Source organism: Microtus oregoni, unplaced genomic scaffold (assembly GCF_018167655.1).
Source record: "Microtus oregoni isolate MIOR12 unplaced genomic scaffold, Mior012 000002F_ref0000024, whole genome shotgun sequence".
NCBI lineage: Eukaryota > Metazoa > Chordata > Mammalia > Rodentia > Cricetidae > Microtus > Microtus oregoni.
Window position 1 is genome coordinate 27,798,862 of NW_024543061.1, and position 26,259 is coordinate 27,825,120.

Here is a 26,259-nt window from a genome sequence, read left to right on the forward strand (position 1 = left end):
CAGAAATCCAAGGTCATTCTTCTTTTTCTTTTTCAAATTAATCATTTGAATATGTATGGGTGTTTTGTCTGCATAGATGTCTTCATATCACACACATGCCTGTGTCCACTGTGGCCAGAAAAAGATATTGGATGCTCTGGAGCTGGAGTTATAGATGGTTGTTGAGCCGCCACATGTATGCTGGGAATTAAACCTGGGTCCTCTGGAAGAGCAGCCAGTGTTCCTGACCACTGACTCATCTCCCCAGCTCTGCTCTTAACTGCTTAGCAAATCTAAGGGCAGCTTAGGATATATATCAGACTCCATCTCAAAAGAACAGGCAGAGGAGGGAGAGGAGAGGAGAGGAGAGGAGAGGGGAAAGGAGGGGAGAGGAGGGGAAAAGAGGAAAAGAAAGAAGAGGAGAGGAGAAGAGAGGAGAGGGGAGGGGAGGTAGGGAAGGAGTAGGGGGAGGGAGAGAGATGCAGAAAAATGGAAAGAGGCCATGCACCCAACTGAATGGCCATACTTTCAAAGATTATCATTAAAGAAGCCCAGAGTGGACTTGCTGTAAAATGAAAAGAAACAGGAAATTCATTCAATTCACCTCTCCTCATGGAGCCTGAGAGGTGGGACACGGGAAGACCAACGTTTCTTTAATAATGAAATAATTTATTTGTTAATGGACGGACACATTAAGTTTACACACAGCAAGGAGTCTCTAAATCATGATGGGTTCTAAAGACACAAGTGCTAACTGCAGCCCCCCACCCCCAAGAGCACCGTTCTCCACAGCCTCAACACAGGCTTACACTGGCACCATATTTACAGAAGGAAACATCTGGAAGCACATTTCCCACTCTTCACCTGCACTCTCCCATGGAGGCTGTTCACCTTCAGAAAGATGGTCCCCCAGACTAGCCATGCAGCGCTACACACCAGGAGCACCGAGTCGAGGGACAGCGGTAGAGGCAAGCTTGCTTCTTAGATCAAAGCTGAATGAAGGATGCCCACTTGACCCACTGCCCCTCCCAGACAGAGTAAGAACTCAAAGTAAGAATCCAGACACAGCATAGGACAGAGCGCCTTCCTAATTCTCACTGTGTGATTTGGAGATGGCATACACACTCAGTTTCCTTGGCCCTCCATGATCCAAATGTAATGGTGCCCATCGATCGGTTCTTCTTTCAGAAGACCACAGTAAAAGAAAATTATTATAAGTATTGATGGATCACATTTCACACCACCTCAATCCAGGATCTCTGAAAACAAAACATGCTGTAGACCGCTCTGGGCACACCAAACGAGAGAAGCCAGCACACAGTCAAAGGTGCAGGATGGTCTTCTCCCAGAAAACACTAAGCCAGGAGTGGCAGCTACTGAAATACCAAAGAGACACGGAAATAATAGAAAACACACAGGGAGGGTAAAGAAGGAAGACAAAATGATGTAGCTACCTCAGTAAAGAAACAGAAAACATGATTTCGGTGATAGGTTACAAAGCACAATAAAAGTGGTATTCCTGCCAATACAGCATGGTATAAAACCTTAATGTGTCTATATACGCTCTTCAAAAAATAAGTTCTCTCTTGAAGGGACAGGGAAGAAGGCAAGAGGGGGAAAGTCCACAAAACTCATCGTCAAGTCCCCAAGATATTGCTAGAAGGTTTTGAGTATCATATGCCATCTTCTGTGTTCTCAGACCCCAAATGCCCTTGGCCACATCAAAGATGGGGAGAAAGGCCACAGGAAACCCAGGGGAACCTTGGCTTCTGCTGAACACAGCAGTAGGGAGATGAAAAACCACTACTTTAAAACCAAATAATAAAACTACTGCCGCAGCCACTGCAGGGTTGGGCCTGCCCAACTCACCCGTAGCTGCTGGAGTTATTCCAGCCTTGGATCAAGGGGGAGCAACCAGGTCCTGCTGAGACCCCATAGCCTTGCTAAGGCAGCGGCAGGTCTCCAAGGATAGAGGCAGCTGCCAACTGCTACCGAATTCAAGATACCTGGTCAGCGAAAGAAAACCCAAATCAAAACGTGCTGGTGCTCGGCATGCACCCAGAGCCAGTCTGGTGCTTTCCAGGACGATGCAAATGTTTCCTTGTGTCATGGAAGTAAAGTCGACGGTGAGTCCAAAGTTTTCCCACTTGCATTGTGACCGTGTCGGTGAGTGCAGCTTAAATTTTAGTTTCAAAAGGAACTTTCACATAAAAATAAGCACGCGCCTTCATGACACATTTCTGTTCATGTATGATGTCAGAGTCATAACAGCTGGGGCTCACACCTTTGCCCCCGGCACCACCAACCTTAACAGAAAGGTTTTTCTTTTGCTTACGGAAAAAGCCGTTCTCCAGACTAGCTCTCGGCAGTCGTGCTGGTGATAGTGAAGGAGAGACTGGGGTGGGAATTAGCTGCCCCGGGCTAAGCCTGCTGGCCCCCAAACTTCAGTTTTGGTCAGAGAAAAACCTGCCTGCCACCCTGCCTCAGTCCACCTCAAAGCTCCAAAGCCAAGCCTGACCTTGGCAGTTAGTCTGTCACAAGTACTTTAAAATACAGAGATCTACCACACGTATGTGCAAGGACCAGAAAAACAGGGCGGAGGTCAAATAGTTACTGCTTTATGTTAGGACAGTACACGTCATGTTTCAACCAAAGACCAAAAAAAAAAAAAAAAGAAAGAAAGAAAGAAAGAAAGAAAAAAGCAGTTTAACTCAAAGGTGAAACAATTAAAACACAGAAACTAACGGCATCTCTCAGACGCCTAAGTGAAATAAACGTGCACAAGTTTTGTCCCCTGGGCACCCTGCAAACTTCTCCCACGGTCTTGGCTTTCTGCCAGCTTGGATGCAGTGAGTGGACGCGAGGCCCTCAGGGTCTAGTGGGTGGGGATTGAGGGGGGCACCTCAAGGCACAGCTGTATCTTCTAGACAAAGGACAGACCTGGCCAGCCAAACACCTCCACCTACTCAGACTCTGGAAGGAGCACAAATGCCAATGGATCCAGGCTGTGTTTTCTGGGCTAATTTTCAGCTGGTATTTGGGAAACACTTCAGCAAGGGGAGGGAGTCGGGGAGAGCAAAAACAGGACTTGGGGATCATTAAGAAAGTCATGACTTCCAAGGACCGCAGAGTGACCTTGTGTGGTCAGGGTCTGTTTGGATCTGAGGACAGGGGTGGGACTGGGTAGCTGCCTGCTGCGGAGTCAGCCATGGAGTTTTTAGGTGGCACCCGTGGATCTCAGGAATGTTCCATCACTCCATGACATGGGCTCGGCTCTGAGCAGGCCACAGATTTTACAAATGGTTCAGACTCAATGAAAAAAAGATTCACCAGAGGCTGAAAACACCCAGACCTCAAAATACAAATGCAAAAATAGTCAGGGGAATGAACTAATTTTATAGACAGCTACATACAAAGTTTCTAGAACATCTATAAAAGCAGTCATAAGAATTTATATTCCATTCCATTCCATTAGTCTCTATAAAATGAATAAATAGTATTTATAGGTTTGTGTGTCTTATGTACAATACACGTGTGCTCTGGTTTAGCTTAAATAAAAATGCCACAAGGGAAGAAAACATCATCCTTTCCAGCCATCGACCCAGAAGTCTCCAGAAGGAAGCTTCCAGCAGGAGGTTTTGGTGGCATGGGGACCCTCCTGTTTACTTGCCACACAGAAGAAATGTGGCCTCTCTCTCTCAGAGACGGTGGCTACTAGCTCAGCCAGCGCCAAAACTCAGTTATTGCTGGGAGTCCGACAGGAAAACAGGTGGGAGTGGGGCCGTGGGCAAAGAAGCATAATCACTTTCGTTACGTGGGCAATGGAGATCTCATCTATCTCTGAGGTAGGACAATGTTCCAGAGACAAGTAGCATCAACAAACTCGGGGCGTGGGGGTGCCTTGAGACACGGCACACAGCCAGGTCCCCAGAACAACACTCAGGGGGCACACTGTTCTCCTGAGCTGCCGAGTGGCCCGCTCTTCAGTGGGGACACGGTGGCACTGCGGAGGGGCCGCAACAGGGCTTGCTGGAGGTATTCCTGGCTTCTCAGTGCTCTGCAGTTTTGCTTTCAAAGCTTCCTTTGGGGTTTCTGAGATTGAGTTCCCTTTGAGAAGTTTGCTTCGGTTTCCTATGTGCCAGACAAAGCGTGAACTTCTCTCCTGGGCGAGTACCATCATAAGCCAGAAAACTAAGACAGGCCTGGCCAGCTGCAGGAGGACAGTGCACAGGGGGCTGCTGAGAGGTGAAACTTGCTTAGGGCTAAGGATTCTTGGGTGCTTCAAATTGACTGGAATGTACGGTCTCTCAGCGTTGACGTGGATGGACAGAGAAGCTACTGACCGCACTCAGAACCACAACCCTACGAGCTTTCTGCAAAATGGACAGAGCTGATTTTGGTCAAGGTGGTACGTGAGGTTGGCGTGCAAGGGCATCTGGGCAGGTCTGGTACACTACGTGATCAGATGAGAGGATCCTCGGGCCCTCCCCTAGAGCCCGAGAGCTGCCTTGTGCCCAGCCTGGAGCTTGGCTCTCTTGACGCTGGCACTGGAGTAGCCCTCGTCACTGCCCAGGCTCTGCATGCTGCTTCGCTCGTCCGAGTCACTCACGCTGCTGCTCCAGCCCAGGTCCCCAGTGAGGTAGTCTGTGCTCTCCACGTCCACATCCACGTCCACATCCACGTCCACATCCAGCTCTTCTACAGGGGAGGAGACACAAGGGTGAGGGCCTGCTACAGAGCCCTCAGGACATCTCAGAGTTTCCTATACCCCTTCTTGGCTGCTACTATCTAACTCTTTTTTTTTAATTTATTCTATTTTTAAGATATATTTTTATTTTATGTGTATTGGTGTCTCGTCTGCATGTCTGTCTGTGTGAGAGTGTTGGATCCCCTGGAACTGGAGTTGCAGACAGTTGTGAGCTGCCATGTGGATGCTAGGAACTGAACCTCAATCCTCTGGAAGAGCAGTCAGTGCTCTTAACTGCTGAGCCATCTCTCCAGCTCCCTACAATCTAACTCTTTGCAGAGGGGGCTACACCAGTCCTGCTGCTCAGCCCCCGAAGGCCTGAGCCCTCTCTTTTTTATAGTTTTATTGCATTTTTATTTCGTGTGTGCATGAGTGTACAAGCAGAGGTGAGAGATGACTTTTGGGGATTGGTTTTCTCCTTCCACCATTAGTCCCAAAGGGTTCAAACTCAGGCTTAATGGCAGGTACCTTTACCTACTGAGTCACCTTGACAGCCCCTATGAGTCCTGTCTTATCTGCTCTGAGAGCTGGCTCTGTTGCCTGAAGCCCCCCTTGGCAGGTGTGGCTCACCCCTGTCTGAGTCAGAGCGTTCTGAGGACACCACAGAGCCCACGCTGTCCATCCGGGTCCTCTCAGCACCCAGTTTCTCCAGCCGCCGCTTCAGGTGCCGCTGCTCCCGCTGAAGCTGGTCTATTTGGTGGACAGCTTTTCTGTCACAATCTTCAAGTTTCTGCAAGGCAAAGGGTGGTTGCTGGAGTCTATGGGGTGTGTTGTATACCAGCAAAGAACCTGTACCCAGCCTGCCAGCAGGGAAATGTGTATCGTCTGTTAAGCTTCTCTTCTGGCCTGGGAGTTGACTGGCCAGTTACTATGGGCTTTGTCTAACTTCAGCATGCACTGTGGGGCTGGCCTGTCACAGAGATGCAGGGAAAGCTCAACAGTTTGACTCTTACACCCCTTAACCTTGGTAACCCAGAACACTAGACCCCTGACCTAGTCCCCATATCTGCAGCAGCCCTCTGAACACCTCAGCACTGGAAAGCCATGTGACAGGTGATAACACTTCTATTTAAAAAGACGTTTATCCCAGCACAGTCCCAGTAACAAAGCAAGTTCTTATGTCACGCCAAACCCCAATTAAATTCTGTTGCTAGCGGGGAAATCAGAGCCTTTTTAAAGTCCTGACTCCGAACTGTCCAAGAGAAGTGTCTGGAAGCTTCCACAGTGACTTATTCTTACAAGTCTGCCCCCCATTCCTCATATTCTGCAGATAATTAATGATAGTGTTTAACTGTAGCTGTTTTGCTTCCAACTGAGGCTCTCTTCCAGAGCTGTCCTGTATGCAGGCTGCTAACCGTTAATACGCTAGTATTTGTCTAACCAAGCCATGGCTGAATGGCGCTGCTGGCTGTGGCTCAGTAGTGCGCAGGGAGCGCGCACAGACAGACATTGTGAGGTGCTCAGGATGCACGACACACAAAGGCCTGGCTCCCTCGTGGAGCTCCAGTAGAGTTCTGGGGACAGCCAGCCACCACACAGGACACTGGCAAATGTGCACAGGGCCCCATGACAGGAAAGGCTCAGCAAAGGCTTCGAGCCCTGGGAGCCCGTGCGGAGACTAGCAGCATGAGGAGAGGCTAGCCATGGAGAAGAGGGGACAAGCTACTGCAGAGGGAATGCCAGGCATGCTGGCCCCGGTTCCAGAACAGGAGAGACCCAGTGACAGCTCCTCCAGAGTCCTGAGGCACTGAGAATAACATGTGTAGCTGCACTACAGCAGGTTTGCATTCCAGGCTGCAGCAGATGGGTGTGGGGCACAGTGCATGGGAGACAGCCGTGGGTGCTAAGGGCACGTGTCAGGCTTGGTGATGGTGGGGATATCAGTGGCTCAAGGCACCAGGGCCAGAATTTCTGATTGGACCCTTTAACTGGGTTTTGGATGTTGGGGAGGGAGGCAGGGTTAGGAGGAGCCCAGAGAAGCAGCTGAAGGCCAGGCACCTACCTTTATGTGCAATTTGGCTTTTGTCAGCAAACTCAGTGTGGTGTGCCGGCTTGACTCGGGGCCCAGCGGCACCAGCCCCTTCAACTTCTCGAGGCACAGGCGGAGATGAGCGCGCCTGCGAACACAGAACCACAGCAGCACTTGAGACTCCTGCACAGGTTCGGAAGCGTGTGACTGCTAGAGCCAGCAGAGGCCGGTGCCAGCAATACTCTGTGAGGTCAGGAACCTGCACTGAAGCCCAGTGAGTAGCAGAACTCAGGCCTTCTAGACTGATTCCAAATGAAATTCTGGGGTGTGGGCCATAAAATCTGCTCACCTTAGCTTCTCCTGAATCAGAAGATGACATGCCCAGGGGAAAGTCCTCAACCTGGTTTCTCTTCCCAAGTTACTGAATCTAATCATTGCTGTGCACACAGGTTTATGCTTGTAGTTATTTACTGAGACTGTTTGTTTAATAATAGCAAGATGGAAGCAACCCAGACAACCACTGTTGGGAACTGGTTAAGTAAGTTACGGTATATCTATCTAGGGGAAGACTACGCAGCTATGAAGAAGATTGAGACTGTGCTCAATGGTCATGGTCTTCACATGGTGGGAAAACAAGAGCCGACATTTGTGTGCTTCTGTGTACCTGAGTCTGCACCAGCGCACCAGAAACCAGCAGCCCTGGCTGGGCAGAGAAAAGGCAAGCAGGCACAGAAGGAAGAAGGGAAGGACGTTTTTACTGAATAATTTTTGGTACGTTTGGGTTTTTTTGACTGTACAAATCTACTGTTATTCCAACAGTTAAATATATTTTCCCACATGTGGGACAAGTACATCACAGGCCACGCTGACCATGTCTGACTGAGAGAAGCGCTCTTCCATCTCAGTGTGCTGGACAAGAGCTGACGTGAGCACAGTCACAGGCAGATCCGTGACACAATGACCAGAAGCACAGGGCCCCCACAACTTCAGATGTCTACAGTTCACTGAAACCTTGGTTTGGACTTCACTCTAGAATGGAACAGATTCCATGAACATGAGAAATGGCCCACTTCCAGGTGTCTATGTAGGTCTGCCACCTCCTTAAAAACCTTTCCGAGCTATCCTAGGCCGCAGGGAATCCTTCTGGGGTTCTCCGTGTGGTTTAGTGTCTGTCTCTCAGCCCTTCACTCATCCTTGGGAGGCCCAGCTGAGGCTTACTCACTGATGCCTGCTTGATAGGACTGATGCCTGTGTCAGCCATCCCAGTGGACTTTAAACTTCTCAGAGACAGAGTCCAGCTGGTCACATCTGCACAGAGCTTGGCCCAGGCAATGCCCATTTCCACACACAACCAGACAGACAGCGAGCTTCCAGCTGGTGGAGGCACCACTGGGCAATGTGGCTTGGACCACATTCGGAGCCTCCTGCCCCATCTGGGTCACGGCGCGCTGAGGGCCTCTGAGTTCTGAGCTCAAGGAGCACACGCAAACTGCCCAATGTAAAGGCCTGGGCGCTAACAGTGAAACTCTGCCCTGTGGAAGAACCCGCAGCAAAGACAACAGCATTAGCTACTTGCTGGGGGTGGAGGAGCAGAAGATGTGTGCACAGTACTGCTGGGGGATAATATTCCAACACAGATCATGCCATCAGAAGCAAGATGCAGTGCACATGTATGAAAATGCCACAATGAAACATTTAACTTGCACACTAGAAGATTAACTAAAGATACGCCATGAGGGCTGGAGACAGTCAGTGGTTAACTGCTGCTCTTCCGGAGAACCAGGATTTCTTCTCAGCACCCACGCCGGGCAATGCACAACCCGTGGAGATCTGACGCCTCCAGGCTCCACAGGCACCTGCGCTCACGGCACATACACACTCAACTGTTTTCCCTTTCTTTCTTTCTTTCTTTCTTTCTTTCTTTCTTTCTTTCTTTCTTTCGAGACAGGGTTTCTCTGTGTAGCTCTAGCTATCCAGGAACTCATGTTGTAGACCAGGCTGACCTCAAACTCAGAAATTCGCCTACCTCTGCCTCCTGAGTGCTGGGATTACTGCCCATCTTGAAACATAATTTTTAAAAAATCTAGCTGGATGATGGTGGCGTACGCCTTTAATCCCAGCACTCGGGAGGCAGAGGCAGGAGGATCTCTGTGAGCTCGAGGTCAGCCTGGACTACAAGCACTAGTTCCGGAACAGGCTCCAAAGCTACAGAGAAACCCTGCCTCAAAAAACCTAAAAAATCTAGAAAAGGATTAACCATGAGAAAACACCACCAGCACCCGACACCGACGCGACCTGCTGCACTACCTCCCTCTCAATGCAAAGCTTGCAGACTAACTATGTAGAGACGCTTACCACCTATTGCAAAGACTGCAGGATACTGTCCTCCTGTGATGTGGTCACACACAGACACGGACTGGCTGGCAGTGTACAGACCTGTCACTGTGCCCCAGGTCATCTTACTGCCCCATTAGATGGCCTTCTGTTACCAAGGGTGGCCTTTAGCTTCTGTCCTGGCAGGGGAAGATGGTGCCTTCCCCTGGCTCCTCCTGTCCCTTCAGCCAGTTGCTAGAAGAACTAGGCTGTCTTGCACCTAGGTAACGAGCTTGGGCAGCCTCAAGCTGTCTCTCCAGGAGGAGGGCTGTAACTGGCATGTGCAGACAAGGGTTCGGGTCTACAGCAGCAGGTGACACCATGATTTCAGCTGCACTGCAATCGCGGTGCTAACAGTCAGGTGTGGCCTGTAACCAGCAGTCCACATGAACCACGGGTCAACCACAGTCCTCTCGGTTGGCAAGTACCCCATGCCCTATTTTTATTACTTTTACCATTCTGCATCAGTCAATTGCGACACAAGCCAACACTAGTTAGTGGCGCGGAGCAGAGGTTGCTTTGCCACTTACTCCCCATGTGACTTTGAACTTCCCAACTCCGAGGTCTCTATTTCCTCATCTACAGAATGGGTGACAGAGCCTACCCTAGAGAACCTCTGTGGCTCTCTTGAGGGCATAGGGTCTGAAATGTGTACCCTGCCTCAGTTGGCATTGCTCTTCCAAGCCTAGCTCTTGAACACAAGGGTAACTGCCCTGAGCAAATATGGACAAGCCGGGAGCTGCAATCTCAGGGGCTGACTGATAAAACACTCAAAGAAAATGGACATCTGTCCTTGAAATAGCTAGTAAGCTAGCTAACCCTTCTGTGGAAATACAGGCATTGCTTATGTAGAAGGATCAACAACGTGTTTATAAGCTAGTAAGTGTAGCAGGAGGTCCCTCTGAGGTCCTGTGTGTCATGTGGCAGCAGGATCCAGGTCAGGAGGGAGGCATGTGCTCACTTTCCAGGCTGCAGGCTCTGGCTTTCTGAAGTACCCAGCCTCCCTCCAAACCTTACTGCAAAGATCTTCGAAATGCAAAAGGCGAGGACTCAAAGACCTTGCTGGAGAGCCATGTACACCTGGAGAGCTTAAAACCCTCCCTCAGCAAGAGGAAAGTACCACAGTCAGGAGAGAAATTGAAACAGTCTGTGAAGAAGTAATGGGAAGAAAACTATCAAATGTTGCTGAAGGACCGGAAAATCTGAGGGAATGGAAAAATCCACACATTCCTGGCGATGACCCCTCAAAGAGAAAATGCCAGCACTCCTCAAATTTAATTCAAGTATACAAAACAAAATCCCGACAGTTTTCTTTTCATGTTGGAAACTCAGCCTGAACTTTGCCTAGAAGACTAGGTGTGTGAGACTGCCAGCACTTTGGAAAAAGCCGAGGAGGAAGGCGCTGCACGGGCGTTAAATCGCTGGAAGGCAGTGAGGACTAAAAGCAGAGCAGTGAGGACCCACATCAAGCAAGCAGAACAAACTCGCAAGCAAAAAGAGCTGAATTTAGCAGATGAAGGGCACAGTGCTGCAGAGCCTGAGATGAGTGTGTAGGATCTGGCCTGGGAGCGAGCAGGTTACCACCAAAATAGCCCCACCAGACTCCACACTCACACGCCATACAGTGTAGGTAGGTTTGCTCAACTTTCCTTAGTCACGAAGGATGGAAAACCAAATAGCTAAGCGAAAGAGAAATGCCCCCGGGGCTGGTGGTGTCTCCCATGCCAGTGCCTCAGTGTGGAGACTGACTGTGCAGGCGGGAGCTCCAGCTTCCAGGGCCTGCCCCAGCTTCTGACAGGGAAGTGTCTGTGTTGAGTGCATCTCTGTTGCAGGGCCCGATTTTAAATATGAACCCAACAGCACGCTGAGCAGTTGCTGGTCAAGGGGCAGACACCCAACCAGGTTCAAGGTGGCTGCCATGTGGCAAATGCTTGGTTCTTCCACCCTTAATTCCCTGAAGAGTTTCTCAGGGGACTACAGCGCGTGCTCCTTCCCTCCCAGGCACTGTGGCAGTGCTGGAGAAAGAAAGCCCCTGCCTCAAAGCCATTTAAACTCAGCTCCCATCTGAAGCATCTGAAGGGCTCCTTTGGCCCTCGTTCTCACCTACAGCCCCTCAGAGATCCTGTGTGTGGTCTATGATAATCTGCTCTCCTCTCTAACTGGGTCACATCTACTCACTGTCCCACTCACTCACACTGAACTTCCTAGGTGGCCACCTCACTACCAAGGGCAAAATGATGCCAACTTCTCTGTTCCTTATCAAGCACTGGACCCCAGAGATCACACTGTGCCTGCCCACGCTGACAGGAGTCCCCCGGAGCACGATGCACTTGACTGTACTCAGGGCTGCTGTTTTCACTAGAAGGTGTCCGTGGCTGCCATCCAGAAAGCAGAGGTGGGCCTTTGGGCTTGGACCCCTTCAGGAGCACTGGATGTACACAAGCTGCACTGTGTGGAGTCACAAGAACTAAGTCTTACTAAGGAATCAAAGCCTTCATGAAAGTGAGCAGGGGTCTCAGCCGGCCTTGTATTGAGAACAAAGTCTTGCTAAGCTAAACAGATGAAGATTATAAGTCACACTTTAAGGGAAAGTGAAGGTCTATTTTCCTCTTTTTCTTCTACAGTCATGTCTCATCAACTGCGTAGTGGAGATCACTAATCTGACTGAAGCCCTGGAAGAATCCTCATCCCCATGCTGACAAGTCTCCATAGAGACACAAGGAGCAACACACCCAGTGATGTGCAGCCACAACTGTGCAGCATCTCCATGCGGAAGACACAGACTAGAGTCTAACCTGGGGCCTAAGCGGTTGTGCCTCCGTAGTATTTCCTGCCCCAGGGTTTGATTTTCATATAAAATAGATTCTACTGAAGACCTGCTAGCTCGATCGCACTGTTAATTCTGGCAGTGAAGTCAGAGAGCACTCAGAGCCCAGGCTGGGGAGGGGGCTGGAAGTTAGAGAAGCAGACCACACAAGTCTCTCTCTTCTCCCAGCCTCCAAAGGTTGATGATACCAGAGGTAAGCACCAGAAAGTTAGTTCTAGTGATACACCATCAGCACAGCCTGCATCTGTACACCGATCCCTGCAGAGGATCGACAGCCTCTGCCTTCACTCCATGTGCCAACAGCCAAGAATTGACTATATCTTATAATGAAATCCGAATGTGGTCAAGGGTGTGCAGAAGACAAGGGTGGCATGAGGCACAGCACACCCTGGCCCCATGCACAGCACACTCTGGCCAGTGCTCACCACACCCAGGACCTGTGCACACCACACCCAGGCCCAGTGCACACCACACCCAGGCCCAGTGCACACCACGCCCAGGTCCTGCACACACCATGCCTGACCCTTCTGATATAAAGAATACGGCCATCTGGAAAGTCAGAAACCTAAGGAAACCGTTCTATGGACCTACGATTACCAGAACATACTCCAGAAAAACTACTGGCATGCTCTCTCATGCCAGGCTAGGCACCACTAAAATCAAATAAAAATCATAGCCCAGACCAAGGCTGCGAATCTGCACAGGGCACACACACAAATCTTTAGTCACAAGGTCAGAAGACCCTGACTCTGGCAAAGCCCACACCTGAACCATCCCAGAAAACATGGTCTGCTACTGAAGGAGAAGCCAGAGTTTTCTTCTGGGCAGGCCCCTGCTGTGCCACTGGCTCCCGATCCCATCACCATGGCTGGTGTGTTGGCAGCCCCATCACTATAGGGTTTCCTGAGACACTTACACCAGAGCAGTTCCTAGACAAGAGACAGAGCAGAACCCACACCCAGCATGCAGTGAGAGACAGGAAGGATTCCTGTGTTCTGAAGATCACCAACCTGCTAATCACAAGAACCTACAGCACCCAAAACTATGCAAATCCTACACACTTTTGCAATAAAAAAATGTGTAATGTTTATGGGGAAATGTTACAAAGCTTTGCTTAGAGACAGAAGAAAGATCTGAGCAAACTAAGAAACACTGAGTCCTGGATGGAAAGATCTAGTAGCTTAGCATATACTCTTTCTTGCTTGTTTTGTTATTTTGTTTTTTTGAGACAGGGTTTCTCTGTGTAGCCCTAGCTGTTCTAGAACTGACCTCAAACTCAGAGATCCACCTGTCTCTGCCTCCTGAGTGTAGGGACTAAAGGCCTGTGCTGCCGCCACCTGCCTTACATCTACCCTTAAAGGCTAATTTTATTGGATTTATACAGTTTCAACTTTTGAAATCCTAAGAATTTGGGAGAGGAGGAATAAGAGGACTGATTTAAAAACTTGGAATTGGGCTTTGTGGCAGGTTATCACAATCCCAATACAGGTAGGCTAAGGTAGGAAGACCTCCAAATTCAAGGTCATCCTGGGCTACCAGCAAATCTGAGGCTGCCTGTACTACAGTAGTGAAATTCTGTTTTAAAAAAGCCAAGAAAAATTTTCATAAGAAACCATGGCTATAGAGGTTGGATAAAAGCTCAGTGGCTAAGAGTATCAGTTGCTCTTCTAAGAGGATCCCAGTTCCGTTCCCAGCACCCACACAACAGCCCAGCATAACTGTCCATAACTCCAGTTCCAGGAGGATCTAACACATGTGATACCCATACACAGAAGCAGGTAAAATACCCATACACATAAACTAAAATCAGTAAGTTTATAAAACAAAGCAACAAAAACCCTTGGATGGAAGCCGGAGTTAGTTACACAGAGGGCAAGAGCCGTTAGGGCAGACTGATTTCCTGAGGATGAATGGTACACTGGACAGTTACATGACAGACGCACCTTCCATGCACACGCTCCACCTATGGAGCAAACACTGCCACTGTCTCCACATCTTTCTTGCTTCTTATGAATGCCAGGTATTTAACTGTTGAGCCCCTGCCTGGGGTAAGGCTTGTTCTGAATGCCACAGAAACCCAAGTGTACCCAACTCTACCACACCAAAGGGGGAAAACAATCCCATCTTAGACTTATTTTCTGGGTTGTTTTTATTTTGAGAGTCCGCACAATCTTTTTATGAGCTATATATTTTTAGGATTAAAAAATAATGTGTGAGCCGGGTGATGGTGGCGCACGCCTTTAATCCCAGCACTCAGGAGGAAGACGCGGGTGGATCTCTGTGAGTTCAAGGCCAGCCTGGTCTACAAGAGCTAGTTTCAGGACAGGCTCCAAAGCTACAGGAAACCCTGTCTCAAAAAAACAAAATAATAATAATAATAATAATAATAATAATGTGTGTGTACATGTACTACATGTGTACTTGGTACCCACGGATGTCAGATTCCCTAGAACTGCAGTTACAGATAATTGTGAGCAGCTTGTATGTGCTAGGAATAGAATCCCAGTACTCTCCAAGAGCAGTCAGTGCTCACAACCACACACACACACACACACACACACACACACACACACACACACACGACTATGTGGACCGGAGAGTGTAACTCAGCACAGCACAAACTGGGTGTGGCAGTGCACGCAGAGCGAGAGGGAGGTCGGAAAACGCTGACCTCTTCCCCTGGGTTGCAGTAACCCAGGTGTGACTAAATCAAGCAATGGAGGCCTCACTTCCTTCCCGTTCAGACCGCACACTCTAAACCCGGCAGACTTGTTAGGACACTTGCTAGGACCAGATTCCAAAAGGGACAGGAAGCAGGGGAGTAGCAATGACTCCTGAGACAAGCACAAGTTGAAGGGCACACGGGAGCAATCTGAGGTCTGTGCAGCCAGTGCTGACTTTAAATCATAGACAGACACACAGACACCCCCAACACACATAAGCGCGTGCATGCACGCGCGCACACACAAACACACACACACACACACACACTCACTCACTCACTGACTGACATTGTGAAATGCTCTCACAGAAGAAAAAGGCATACAATCCCGGAAGGCTTGGGATGCAGTCTGTTTTCCCTTTGCAGTGCTGGGATGGGACCCAAGGCTGTGCACGCCAGACATGCCCTCCACCACGGAGCCCGGGCCCAAAGGGCTGAAACTGGATAATGCAAATAGACGACCACGCGAGGGTCTGAAAGAAGGGTGGTCTGAGGAGGACATAAGAGAGTCTCTAAGGATGGGAAAGGGAGGCCGCAGCTGCCATCTTCTACCCGAAGACAGTTCGGAGTTTCTAGGCCCTGACGCCTGAACCCTGAAAGCATAAAGGTGGCCCGGGCTTAGAGCAATGAGCAGGGCGCAGGTGCACACCGTCACACTCACCTCAAACCCTGTAGGGGACCAGGACTGACCATTTGGTTTCCTTCCAGTCCCTGCCTGCTAAGGGTCTGGCCTGTCTTTTCCTGGGTGAAACTTAAACACAATTCTGACCTGACGTTTAGAGTCAGGGTCGCTTACGGGGGTTTGCCAGAAACAGAGCCATCATCACAGCAGACCTGCCTGAGCACACGGGCAGGGAGAAGAAACCTCTCTGCCTGGGTGGGCAGCCTGCATGTCAGGGGGAGGGATGCTCAGGCCACAGAATGAGGCTGTTCCACAAGAAAGTCACCTGGGGAGCTTCTGAAGAATTCTAGTGCAGATCCTCAGCCCAAAGCAATTAAGTCTGAATCACTACATGAAGGCTGGCATTATTTGTTTGTTTTAAAGCTCCTCAAAGAATTATTATTAATTGTTTCTCAGTATGGTAGAGGCCCGTGGTCATGCTTACTTTTTTTTTTTTTAAAGAAGTCTTTACTGCCAGACAGTGGTACAGTGGTGCACACCTTTAATCCCAGCACCCAGGAGGCAGAGGCAGGTGGATTTTTATGAGGTCGAGGCCAGCCTGGTCTACAGAGCAAGTTCCAAGGATAGCCAGGGCTACACAGAGAAACCTTGTCTAGAAAAACAAAACAAAACAACAAATGTCCTGGTGATGTGACATTTGGCCAATGTGGGAAACTGGAGGCTGGGTGGACACACAGAAGGACCGCAGTTCGCTTTACCTTTGTGTGCAAAGCTTTTCCCACTAACATTCTATTCTACAGTTAGGAGAGATAAACAGCTGCTTTCTGCCCAGAAATCACGTGTGTGCATGTATACCACACTTAACACATTTTAAAAATTAATTAGAAGCTTTTCTAGTGAGTCTGAAAAGCAACAGAGCTGAGAACTTCTAGGCAACCTCCCCGAAGGAAGGGTAGAGTTTGGAGCAAGGCGAGGCACAGAGGGTGGGAGGTCCCCTCCAGAGACAAACAGCACCCAGACCTCCAGGCACTACCTTCCTTATTTTCCATATGCACAGCTGCCTGAATCGAGACTCCTTATTCACAAGTTAACTGTAGGCATGCATGCACGTGCACACGCACTGCGCATTTCACGCCCATGTGGTTCAGAGCACACCTCTGCACAGGCACCTCTCACTATCTATGGGAATCATCTGAAGGCATTCCCTGGGCCTGAGTGGAGCGGGGTGGGAGGATTAAAAGTGGGGGGAGTAATGACTGCGTCAAACCCCAGATCCTACTCACCTGTTCTTCTCCATCTCATTGTGAGTTGATCTGGAAGAGGAATGAGAAAATAAGATTACTTTTGTCTTTCAAAAAAAATCAATTATTCTTGTCTTTTTCCCCCTTGCAATCATTCTTTTTTTTTTCTTCCTTGCAATCATTCTTGTGTTAAAGACTAACTTCAGTCTGGGCATGGTGGCCCTCGCCTTTAATCCCAACACTTGGGAGGCGGGGCAGGTGGATCTCTCTGGTCTACAGAGTAAGTTCCAGGACAGCCAGACTTAGATGATGAGACCCCGTATTAAACAAAACAAAACACAAACAAAGTACCTTAAACACCAACATACCTGAATTTGTGTGTGTGTGTGAGTGAGAGAGAGAGAGAGAGCGAGCGCACTACTGGTCAGTGTTAGTATCTTTTCAGTACTGTTCTCCATCTTACTTTCTGAGACAAGGCCTCTCAATGACCGGGGAGCTCTCTGACTGGTGGTTGGAGAGCTCAGGGCTCTGTCTCCATACCCAAGGAGATGCCTGTTCCCAAGCCCGACTTGTACATGAATGTCAGGGGTCCCATGCTTGTAGAGCAAACACATTACCTGTACAGCTATCTCCCTAGCCTCCATTTTAACTTTTTTCTACAAAGTTGGTAGAGAGAAGGTAGATGCAGGTGATTCCCCAGCTTCTTCTAAAGGAGTCAACTGGGGCGTCAGATAATTAAAAATCTTTAAAGCAGTTCAAGTGGCTGGAAAGATGGCTCAGTTATTAAGAGCACTTGGAGATCTTGCAGAGGACCTGGGTTCAATTCCTACCACCTACATGGCAGCTCAACTGTCTGTAACTCCAGTTCTCCAGGGGATCTGATTCCCTCTTCTGACCTCTGTGGGTACCAGCTACAAACATGATGCACGTGACATATATACACACAAAACACTCATAAACACAAAAATATAAATCTAAAGAAAATACAGCACAAGGAATTCCAGTGACTTATTATTAGGAGGCATGCAGCCCTTCCTAAGGAGGAAGAGGGTCACTTACAAAACACAGTTGTACAGTGTGGTGTGCCCTGGAGTTGCGTAACATTACAAAGCCTTCTTTATGCTATCTGTAAAGTCACGGGGGTGGCGTCATCTCCCGCCTTACCTCCTAAGGGTCGCATATACTAAAACATGATGCTGTTTGGTTACAAAATCCAATTTTAACTGGTAAAATAATTCCTCCCCAATTCAGCTCCTAAATTAAATGTCTCGTGCAGAATCTCCAGAAGCCGCTGCTGCCCCATAACAGTGAGGTCAAAAACAGGGCTTTGCAAATTCAACACGAAGACAATGTCTGGTAAAAGCAGGAATTGGGATGAAAAAAAGACCAGCTTTGCTCTCTGTAGTGCTATAAATGAAATGATTTTGCTATCCCGTCCTTGGTTAACCCCTCTGTTAAATGGGAATAAAGATAATTGCCGATAATCTACTAAACAAGGGTGGATCAATGAGGAAGCAACTATAAAAGTGGCTGGCAAGGGTCGGATGAAAGGCATGCTGGGTGAGAACCCCACGATTAGTGTTTATAGCTGTCCTTGAGGACTAGGCCTTGCCTTGGACTTCACGGACAGGGTTCCACCGTCACGAGAGTCAACACGACTCAGCTACATGCTCACGCAGCCTCTCTCTGACCAGACAGAGATGTGAGGGAGAGGACAGAATCTGGACCTATCATGTGGAATTCTCTGGAATCGAACTGACTCTGGTTGTGAATTCTGTGAGCCCGGGAGATAAAGTGTCATGGCAGGACGGCAAATGCTCGTCCATGTATAGTATCATACATAATACCGTCCTGCTCGTCCATGTATAGTATCATACATAATACCATTGGCACCGCAGCCCAGTTCACTCACAGCGCCATGTGTGTGTCTGTGCGGGGGCAGAGGGCTGACTTCAAGCAGGAAATTTCTAGCCCAGCATTAAAATTTCTCTTCTAGGGATTGGTAAGAAGGCTCAGCAGATAAAGGTGCTTGCGGCACCACCTGGTGACCTGAGTCCCTCCACCTGGTGGAGGGAGAGAACCAACTTCTGAAAGTTATCCTCTGACCTCCACAGGCCGACCGAGGTACACGTGCACCTACCTACACACACACACATGAATAAAAAGGTGGTTAAAGCAAACTTGTCTTCTATAAGGCCCCAGAAGATTAATTTCTGCTCATGACAAGAAACAAATGAGAAAATAATGGTGGCATTTAAAGTTTTGTTTCTAGGATCCCCTAACCAGTCAGTTTTCAGTTGGTTCCCTGGGTTCTCCATCAGTTTGGTCTATGTAAGGGGTTGGCAGGGACCCTCTGTTAACAAGAATCTGACCTGAACTGCAAACACGTGGCTTCAAACACGTGACGTTCTACCTTTAACTGGGAATTCTAAGTTCAAAGTCTGGCAGTTTTTTTTGTTTTTTGTTTTTTTTTTTAATGGATACGAGTGGACGCCTAGTGCTGGTGGAGACTTCCCTGTTTAACCTCAGAGAAGGAGTGTCCCCACCCTGTCCCTGAAGACTGGGAAGAGAAAGAGCACCTGGGGTACTTTTCACCAACAACTTCAGGATTCTTTGAAGAGCTACCAACAGACAAATGATTTGTGTCTACATAAAAAAAAAAATTCTGAATCCCCAGGACACACTTTATCTACAAATTCTGCAGGAAGTCTAACTCTGCAATTTTCTAACTCTCAAGTTTTAGAAAGGACAGGTTTTCCTTGATTACTCCAGAGTGTTGCACACATCGTGCCTTTTAAAGGGGCAGCCATCTAAAAGGTGGAAGTGAAGTGTGCTCGGCTTGCTGAACCTGAGTTAGTCATTAATCAGCAGCAGCCACCCCCACCGACTGGTGAGCACCCCGATTTTAATTACGGTACGGGACGATGCACGGAAACGTTCTGTGTCAAGCCATTTTCCATGCAGGCATCGAGGACGGGAGGACTCTGGAACGGCCATAAGGTCAATCCTTCCCTATACAGCACACCCTAATAAAAAGATAACTCAGCCCAGGGCAGTGTGTCAGAAAGGCTCCTCGTGTTAGGTTGGCCTCACGGCCAGCCGCTCCTTATAAAATAGTTCGGTGACCAAGGCCCGGACTTCCTCTTTCACGTCAGTGGCAGAGCCTGTTTTCCTCACGTTAACGACATACACTTCTGAAAACTCTACCACAGGCAGAGGCACGTGTATGACGTTCCAGCTATTTAAGAAGCCGAGGCAGGAAGAACATCAGACCCAGGAGTTTGGGCTAGCCTGGGCAACAGGACTGTCTTTACCTTTTTTCCCTCCAGGGCTAGAGACTGAACTCAGCGCCTCACACATACTAGACAAGCGCTCTACCACTGAGATATACCTTATGCCACAAGATGTCTTTCTTTAGAAACAACAGCAAACAAGAACAAGAAAAACAAAGCTCTCAGTTTCAATTCTAAATAACTAAATGATTTTAAAAACCAGTAGGAAAGAAAAATCCTGTTTTTCTAATCCAGTATTTCTCTGGGTGATTCCAAAGCAACTGGCATTCACTATGCTTGTTACTATTCTTACTACTACTATTATTATTTTTGACAAAAGCAGTTTTAAAACAAACTGCATTTTCAGTTCCCAAGAAGTTTGAAATAATGACTGAATCTCATTTTTTATTGTTCAAAGCAAAGTATTTCCTCAGACTCCACAAGCAAAGAGCATAACATTTCAACCTGAACACGAACATGTCACTGTCAAAGGGTTCTGTGAACCAGCAGTACCTCCCTGGCCTTCTCAGTTCGGATTTAGGTGACAGGGTTCCGGGCAGAAGGTTGTCTCTGACTGGTGTCCTTCTCCTGTCTGACGACGCTCTTGCTCCTCAGGTGAGGGACGTGCCAACACCCACGGAAGAGACCATGCCTACAAAACCCACCTGCTCAGACTTCAACCCTTCCCACACCGGCTGCATCACACCCATTTACTGGCAGTGAGGCACACGGACAGCGGGGATAGCCCTGTCTCTAAGAACAGAAAGCAAGCCTGTTAACAGAAGTGTTTTCAGCTTTGGCAGAGCCCAGGAATGGCAGCCACCTTCCAGCAGGGCTGTAGGCTCGCAACAAGAGGTCTCTGGTGCTTCGCTTAGCATTTTAAGCTCTTTCTATGCTTTTTGAATCATCCTTCCGGGACCAAGTCACTACACAATGCCTCTCTAGTCCCCACTCCTCAACACCCCCAGCAACCTTTCTATAAAGGGGGAAAATAGTGTTAAAGCATCAAAGTCTAAGACTGGCAAGGTGGACAATTCCTCCCAACTTGGGTGGTAATAACAAAGGCAAAAGTGAAACACACTAGTACAGAAACGACAACGAACAACGCCCAAGCCTTCGAGTTCTATGTGAAACTATTACAGAATGCCATGGACTCAGATCAGCGCGGGCCTCCTCGAAGGCTGCGGTGCCCATGTGCAGTGCTACTGACTACCGCCGCCAGGCTATGCTGGATGAGAGGACGAGGAAAACCCACCAGGTAATTACTGGGGCAGGTCCACCCTTCCTGTGCCTTAGTCAGGAGCGTGGTGCAGTGTGAGGCTCAGTCTGTGATTCCAACACTAGGGACTATGGACGGGGTGAGCCAAGGGCATGGTGGGTGAATTCGAGGTGTGAGTGGGCACTTCCTGGGGTTTAGTGGTCTGTATTAACCACAGAAGCAACCTTATATGGTACTCCATGTGCTGGTGGGAAGTTATTCATGAGGGGGAGGGATTAGGATTCTAAATTGCTGATGAAAATGTCAATGATTTTAGGCATGGCCTAAGTTGAACGGCCCTAGTAACATGGACTCCTACCAACTAGTTAGGGTTTCTTGGGTTTTTATTTTTATTTATTTATTTTTTTTTTGAGACAGAGTCTCACTATGTAACCCTGTGGTCTCACATGTAGCTAGTCTGGAATTCCCAATGTGAACCAGACTGGCCTCCAACTCACAGACATTCACCTGCCTCTGCCTCCTGAGTGCTGAGATCTGAGATGTGCCCCATCAGGCCCAGCTCCAACTAGTATTTTAAGGGCAAGGAGGGGGATATTGGGACAGTCACAAAGAAGAATGTTATTGTGGACCAGGGGCTGTGAACTCTCAGTCACAGCTTTTGAGGACTGGAAGTTAATCTGTGAGGCTAACAGGAAAAGGCTGGAACTTGCTGACACCCAAATGGTACGTGCACCTTCTCACAGAAGTGGGCTCTAACCTCAATCACTCTGCTCAGCCAACAGAAACAGAGGTCACAACTGGGTTATCAGACAAACGACTGCATTGAATTTACATGTTAAATATAAATTTCTACCACCTGTGTCAGGCCAGATACCTCATTTATGAAATCTTCACCATGACCAGCAAAATCGACTGATAACACGCTGCGTTTCGACCGAAAAAAAACGTGGGAACTCTGTTGCCTGTAAAGAAGGCAAAAGTGCTGACCCTGTTGCTAGTCCCAAGGAGTTTTGCTTTGTTCAGAGGGTGAAAAGTAGATTTTTTTTTTTTAAAAAAAAGGTCATAATGAAATGTAAGACATTCCTACTTTCTCCTCAGTTTCCTCGACTTAAAAAGAAGGGTTGTTTAGCACCATGTCTGATTCCCGGACCTTCGATGTGTCTGTAGGGCTAGAATCCCAGCAGCCAACTCAAAATCAGCCATCGTGTTAGCTACAGAGAAGGGGACCACTGAACAGTTACCTGCTACTGGTGCTGTTCTTCTTGGGCTTGTTCCTCCGTTTGAAGGCATCTCTGTCCTTGCTACTGTACGGCAACATGGAGGCATACCCATGTTCAGCTTCTAGAAAACCGAGGGGTCCCGTTAATGAATGGGCCCAGAGCATCTGACACCCTGTCCCCTCGTCCGTCTGTCTGTCGGAGTTCGGGACACCGGCTGGGAGCAGGCAGGCGGAATTCTGAGAACAATGCCTGCTCTTTCCTGGCGTGGACGCCCTCGGTTCGGAGCAGGTGTGGAAGGTTCCAGCTGCTCGCCGCCCCCCGCGCTCGGATTTGGGGCGCGGGCCCGGGGGTTGGCGCTCGCGGCTGGCCCGCGCCCCAACCACCCCAGCGGCCACCCGCCCGGCCCGCAGCCCGCCGTGCACCTCTCTCCCGCCGCTCCAGGTAGTCGGCCGCCTCCAGCAGCAGCTGGATGTTCATCCCGACGGCTGTCGCCATCCTGCACCCGGCGGGCCGCCTCTCGGTGCCCGCGGGCCGCCGGCCGGGAACGCCGAAGAGCCGCCGCGCTGGCCAGCCAGGAGGGACAGCGCTGGGACGGCACGGAGCCCGGATCCCAGCCGCGGCCGCCGAGTGTTTATCCCGACTCGCCGCCGCCCGCCCCCGGTCCCGTCCCTTGACAGGCCCGCGGCGGCGGTGCCCCTCATTGGGTCGCCCTCGGCACAGCCCGCCCCTGGACCGCCGCGATTGGAGAAGTGCCCGAGACCCCGCCCCAGAAGCCCGCTCCTCTCGCTGGCTGGCTGGGCTTGACAAGGCCCGGACTCCGCCCCCTGCACCCTATTGGCCGCAGGACTCGCAACTCCGCCTCGTGCTCCTGCCTGCTTCCCATTGGCTGCATGCCGACAGCCGGGCCCCCTTGGGCTCTGCGGGCATTGGGCAAGCACAGTACAGGGAATGCCGCTGCACCTGCAGCTCATTGGCTGAGCCCTCGGAAACCTCCCGGCTACGATGACGTCACCACTTTGCCCAAGCAGCGGCCCACTTCCGGGTTGCTGATTGGCTATGAGGCAGGAGGGCAGGGGCGAAGGCCCGCCCACTGGCCACCGACCTGTTGCCCACTGTCTCCGGGGAGAACTTAAGGCCTAGCCGGGTACCTCCGACAGATGGCGGCACGTAGCTCCCACCCGAAGGGTGGGGGAGAAAGGGCCGGCTCCCCTAGACCACGCTTGCACCTAGTGGCCAGGTGCCTACAGAGTAAGGCTGAACCCGAGGCCGTCCCTATAATCCCAGAGGAAAACACTCCCGAGCAGGCCTCTCTCCCAGCCCACTAACCGAGTACTCCACCGATACCCACTGGAAAGCTCACTGTAAACACAGGCCCTTGAGCAAACACGATTTTTGAAATGAGAGCTCATTCGAGACCCAAAATGCAATGTCTACACCTCCAATTTAAAAGACAGGGATAAAGCTACACGGTAAGAACTTTGAGAACTGAAGTGAGCAGGATGTTTTTAAATAAGATATATTAGTGCTGTCAGCACGCAATGTTAGCTTTCTTGGGGCACAGATGTCAGGTAACCTACCAACACTGTTTTCACCCCTCGGGACAACCTCGAGGAGTTGTCATCCTTACTACATTTTGCACATGAAGAAAGGGGCTCCGAGACAAGTAACTCCCTGTTCTTCCTTAGCTTGGGGAAAGACCTGAACCCCATGTCCTCTCACCTACAACTGGCCTGGCAATCCTTTGATTTGGAGTTGTACAAAACAAAAACAAAACAAAAACCAACCAACCAACCAAACAAACCCAAAACACCCCACAGCAGGTACAGAGAATTGCAGACAAAGAACACAACCAAACTGTGGGTACCACATGGTGGACGGGGTGCGGCTCAGCGGCAATGCTGCCTGGCCTGTGCAAGGATCCAATCAGGGCTCTATGCTGACACACACACGGAAAGCAGTTTGTCATGAAGGCACACAACTTGGAAATAAGAATGGAGAAAAGAACCACTTGAAACATTTTTAAATTGTATGCTGTCTGCTAAAATTTAAAGATTAAGGTAATGAAAGCAACTATTAAAGTAACCAATTTAATATTCCTAAACATGCTCTGTTTTGGCCATTTTCACATCTTGGGTTTTGCACTTTTATATTTCCTCACAAGTTTCTCTGAATATTTGACATCTTTTCAGTCTTTCTCTTTTGCTCTCAAAAATTTGTTTCAACCCAGTCCTATTTCAGGATCCTAATTCTTCCTCTACAATGACTCCAGCTGAAAAGCCACATGTTCCTTTTTAGAGGGAGGGGTTCAAAGTTTGAAACCCAAACCAGAGAGAGCAAATAAAACAAGTAATTTAAGCACCAACAAGTCTAAATTCAACTCCAAACAAAAATACTCAATTATATAAGCATCAGAGAATAAGACTGAGGAATACAGCAGCTTCCTTTCCTGGTGACAGAAGAAGAGGATTAGTGACACCAACCAGGACTTGACACCAGGAAGAACAAAGCATCTGGTGCCATCTGCTGGCACTGAAGCAACAAGAGAAAAACAAAGGGTGCTGGAGCTTCCCAAACCCCAAACTACATACGTGTGAAATGATAGGCAGAGCCTTGCCTCCCAAACATGTGGGTTCTAAAATGCTTGAGCCCCAGTTTTACAGCAAGAATTTTAATAAAAAATCTGCATATAAGGAAGGTGCTTTGATGTGGGAGTTCCCACTGTATGCTGTGAATAGCATGGGCTAATAAAGGAACTGTTTTGGGCCTGTAGCAGAGCTATAGAGGAACAGAGCTAGGCAGGGAAAACTAAACTGAATGCTGGAGAAAGAAGGGCAGAGTCAGAGAGAAGCCATGGAGCCACCACCAGAGACAGACACACTGAAACTTTTCTGATAGGCCACGACCTGGTGGTGATGCACAGATTCATGGAGATGGGTTAAATTAAGATGTAAGAGCTAGCCAATAAGAAGCTAGAGCTAATGGACCAAGCAACGATTTAAATAATACAGTTTCTGTGTGATTATTGCGGGGCTAAGCAGCCAGGAACTAACAAGCAGCCTCCTTGTTACAGATGCTTTATAGCATGCAAGATAAAACTAAGGAGTGAGTAGCTAAAACAGAGAAACAAAAACATAGGGCATGGCTATGGGACAAACTTTGTCTAGTCTCTTAGCCCCTCTGGTTCCTGGGTGAAAGGTCGCAGCCCATGCTGAGCTCACCTCATGCTGTGACATCTGACAAGGAGGGCTGCTTTGGCAAGCACCTCAGAACTGGATGCCCACAGCCCTCAACTGTCTGAAAGGGCTAAGGCTGTGGGAACAAAATATTCTTCACAATCAAGGCTACAAAATCACTCTGAAATGAATTTTGTCTTCTAAGTTTTTGAAGAACTGATTTCATTTTTGGAAGAGTAAATATCCAAATAGGACATTATTGCTTTTAATATCAACCCCTTCTTTGCAGTCACTGTGAACACTTCAATGTCATGGCTTCTCTCATCATGACAGAATCTTCAAAACTTCTAAACACATGCATACACACATACATGTATATATACCCATATGTAATACATATTGCACAGCACACAGAGGAGGGCAGCAGGGGTTGCTAAAGGTAGATTAATTTACATAGGCACAGAAAACTCTACAAGTTTCTAAATTAATTATATAAATTGAATTATAAAATTACTTCTACATGTTATTTATTTAGAAAAGAAAAAAAGGAAAGACAGAAAAAGAAGCAGGTTGTGGTGTAGCACACCTGCAACCCAGCACTCAGGACTGGGGCAGGCAACAGTGGCTTCTATGTACGAGGGCATTAGGGGCTAGAGAGTAAGCAGACTTGGTGGTTAAGAGCAACTGCTGCACATGCACAGGATCTGGCGTGGATCCCAGCACCAACATCACGTGGCTCACAACCACCTGTAACTCCGTTCCAGGTGATCTGATGGCCTTTTCTGGTCTCTGCATGCACATGATGCGCATACAGACAAGCAGGCACAAACACATAACTACAACTTAAAAATCGGTAACTTTAAAAAAGAGATCAGTCCTATTTAACCTAATGTCT

The 26,259-nt window shown here is 48.8% G+C and overlaps 1 protein-coding gene across 1 annotated transcript; it reads right to left on the reverse strand.

The window, feature by feature from the left end:
- Positions 1-627: 627 nt before the first annotated feature.
- On the reverse strand, positions 628-22,832 carry Mxd1 (MAX dimerization protein 1). The gene is made up of 6 exons (XM_041634101.1): positions 22,614-22,832; positions 22,213-22,312; positions 16,523-16,552; positions 6,729-6,843; positions 5,297-5,456; positions 628-4,677 (listed from the first exon to the last, which is right to left on the reverse strand). The coding sequence occupies exons 1-6, from the start codon at positions 22,684-22,686 to the stop codon at positions 4,469-4,471; spliced, it is 687 nt and encodes a 228-aa protein (XP_041490035.1). The 5' UTR covers positions 22,687-22,832; the 3' UTR covers positions 628-4,468.
- Between the last annotated feature and the right edge of the window lie 3,427 nt (positions 22,833-26,259).